Source organism: Miscanthus floridulus, chromosome 6, assembly GCF_019320115.1.
Source record: "Miscanthus floridulus cultivar M001 chromosome 6, ASM1932011v1, whole genome shotgun sequence".
Classification (NCBI taxonomy): Eukaryota; Viridiplantae; Streptophyta; class Magnoliopsida; order Poales; family Poaceae; genus Miscanthus; species Miscanthus floridulus.
In genome coordinates this window covers 6,472,618-6,475,684 of record NC_089585.1, presented here as the reverse complement: position 1 = coordinate 6,475,684, position 3,067 = coordinate 6,472,618, and the positions used below count along the sequence as shown (strand labels likewise).

The window sequence follows — 3,067 nt, the reverse complement described above, 5'->3', positions numbered from 1 at the left end:
ACAACCAAATTGTGCAATTAATTTTTGATTTCGTCAACATTTAGTACTCTATGTATATACCGCAAGTTTGATGTGACTAGAAATCTTTTTTTTTTTTTACTCTATGTATATTTCTCGTCAACTGCAGGCCTGAGGCCTCGTTCTGAAAGGCTGCAGCAGCCAGCAGGCCTGCCTCTGCCTGACCTGATCGGCTGATCCTGCGGCAGGCCCCGCCCTATTACTCCGCATACTGTGCCCGTCTGCTGCGGCGCTGCACGTCCTTTCCTCATCAGGAAGATCGGTGGATGGATGGATCGATGGAGACGGCGGGATGTACGTACGTGTACTCCTCCACGTACTGCTGGTCACGTCGTGTCGTCGACTGGACCGACCCTGGTCCCTGGAAAAACGCGTGCCACTGCCACGCACGGTACCTGCTGCGATTGGGGTACCCGTAGCCGTAGGAGCGGCCGGCCGGGAGGCAGGCACGCGGTCGATGGTGACCGGACCGTGCAGTGGACGGGAACCACACGTCCACACCACACGCTCGGGACGCCGGTTGGGTTGGGGTTGGCGGTTGGAGCATGCAAATCTTGGCAGGCGGCACGGCAGCGGCTCGGCCGCACGGCGCGACAGCGATTGACGCGGACGGGATTGGCCTGCGCCTGCATGGGCGTACCTACCCTAGGCCTGTGTGCCTGTGTCTCCTGTCCGACTCCTAACGCTGGTTCCAGGCGCTGGACGTCCGATCTCCGCGCCTCTCGAACTCGAACGTGCCCGGCTCGGATCTGATCAGCATGAAGTTACTGAACTTTTCATCTGTAAGACAAGAGTATTGTGGTACGTTTCCTACTTTCCCACGTGAATGAAGAAGAGAAGCGGTGGTTTTTAAGCTGACGGGTGCTGGTTTGTTATAAGAAAAAAATATTGTTGGCTAACTGATTTAGACTGGCTGAAACCAATATTCGAACAGGCTGAAGATTAGGTAGTGAGTGACATGGTCTTTAAAAAAGTTTACTAGTAGGTGCCATGCCCACCTCGAATCGACTACTCGCACAGCGGCACATGGGGGGCCGGCTCCTGCCATGGGATGCTGCTGGTGAGGACAGAGAAATTCAGGAACGTAACAGAGCACTTTCGTTCGCAGCAGGGGTCGTGTCGTGTGTGAACAGGAACAAGCATGAAAACAACACGGAGCCGACCCGACATTTGAGAGCAATGACAGTACTAAGCATTTCCATTCCATCCATTGATCGCTTACGAAGCGAAACCATTACCAGACACCATCCCGCCCACACCACAACAATCCATTGCAGAGCAGAGGACTGAAAGCGACGGAGCAAGCCGCGCCAAAACGAACCACCCCCCGGCCCCACGCGGCGGGTTCCCATCCCACTGTACAGTACAAGCGTCCAAAAAAGGCTAAAGCCAGCCACAGCCAAGCCACCCCCTGCTTCGCTGCTGCGGCTACAATGCTGCGCTGCGCTACGACGACTACTGTCACTAGTAGGCTAGCAATCTACTACGACTCCTCCTGCTACTGTGCTACAGGACTACAGCACCCCCTCCAGCAGGGCCCCGCAGGCGAGCAGCCGCGCCAGCCACTCCTCGTCGGCGGGCTCGCCGGCGCCGCCCATCCCCATCTCCACGTCGACGGCCGGTGCAGGGAGGACCGGCTCCGGCTCCGGCCACGGCCACGGCACGGGCGACGGGGGCGGCGCGCCGGCACGGGTGTCGACGGAGGCCATGACGGTGGACGCCGCGGCGGAGAAGGACGGCCCGCAGCTCTCCTCGTTGCCGTTGATGGTCACGAACCCCGGCACCTCCGACGTCGGCGGGGCGGCGTTGTCCGCTATCTCCGCCTCCAGCCACCGCATCACCTCCGCCACGGCCTCCTCCGCGATGCCCTCGTACCGCAAGTCCTCGCCGTCCTCGCCCAGCAGCTCCTTGCCGTACACGCCCTCCGCCGCCTCCTCGGCCGCGTCCTCGCCGCCGCCGACCCTCTTCCGCTTTCGCGCCGCGCCGCCGGTCTCCGCCGCCTCCTGGACCTCCTCCTCGACCTCCATGATGCCCCCGCGCTGCAAGTGCAACCGCCGGCCCTCACTGCACGGCAGCAGAACTCGACACCGGAATGACCGGACTCAGAGAGGGAGAGAGAGAGAGAGAGAGAGGGGCAAGCGGGTGGTTGGCTGGGGGATCCCGGCCGGGTCGGCGCTGCTTGTCACGATAGGCGCCTGGGGGTTTATATAGGCCCCGGCCGCGACGTGGCTGCGCGCCTGCGCGGAGCGGGCGGCGTGCCCCGTGCCGTCGGATCCGCGCATACGCCCGACGTGCGGACGTGGGACTGTGGGAGGTGGGATGGCAGAAACGGACGCTGGCGCACGGCCGGGGCCAAAGTAATGGCGGGTTGGCGCTTGGCGGGCGCGTCGCAGCCAGAAACGCCCCGCCCCCATCACCGTCCACCAAACCTTCCTTTCGAATACTGAGCTCTTGTTTAGTTCGCGAAATTTGGATTTTGGGATTACTGTAGCACCTTCGTTTTTATTTGGTAAATAGTGTCCAAACATTGACTAATTAGACTTAAAACGTTCGTCTCGTAATTTCCTACCAAACTGTGCAATTAGTTTTTCTTTTCGTCTACATTTAATGCTCCATGCACGAGCCGCAAACATTCGATGTGACAAGTACTGTAGCAACTTTTTAGATTTTGGGTGGAACTAAACGAGGGCTGAGCAGCCGAGGGGTACATGCACAGGAGGCACAGGGACAGCACATTGATGCCACAGCTTGCACACGTAGGCAAGGATCCTATATCCGGCTTATTCGATTTTTTTCTGTTGAAATAGTATTTTTTTTCACAGTATTCCAGCTAGAACAATAATTTCTAATCAATAACAATGTTGGCTGCAGTAGCAGTGCAGCGCTCCTGCTTTTGACCGCCCCCGACGGACGACGGAGACGGACGGCCTGGGAAGGGAACAAGGTCGACGTCGTCCGGTTCAGAGAAGGTCCGTCCATCCATCCATCCAACCACCGCGTCCACTCCACTCCACTCCACTCCACTCCCCGCCGGTGAGGTGGGTCGGTC

At 58.9% G+C, this 3,067-nt stretch overlaps 1 protein-coding gene across 1 annotated transcript; it reads right to left on the bottom strand.

The window, feature by feature from the left end:
- Nucleotides 1-1,193: 1,193 nt before the first annotated feature.
- Nucleotides 1,194-2,221, bottom strand: LOC136457519 (uncharacterized). Its single transcript, XM_066457552.1, has one exon. The coding sequence runs from the start codon at nt 2,043-2,045 to the stop codon at nt 1,533-1,535; it is 513 nt and encodes a 170-aa protein (XP_066313649.1). The 5' UTR covers nt 2,046-2,221; the 3' UTR covers nt 1,194-1,532.
- Between the last annotated feature and the right edge of the window lie 846 nt (nt 2,222-3,067).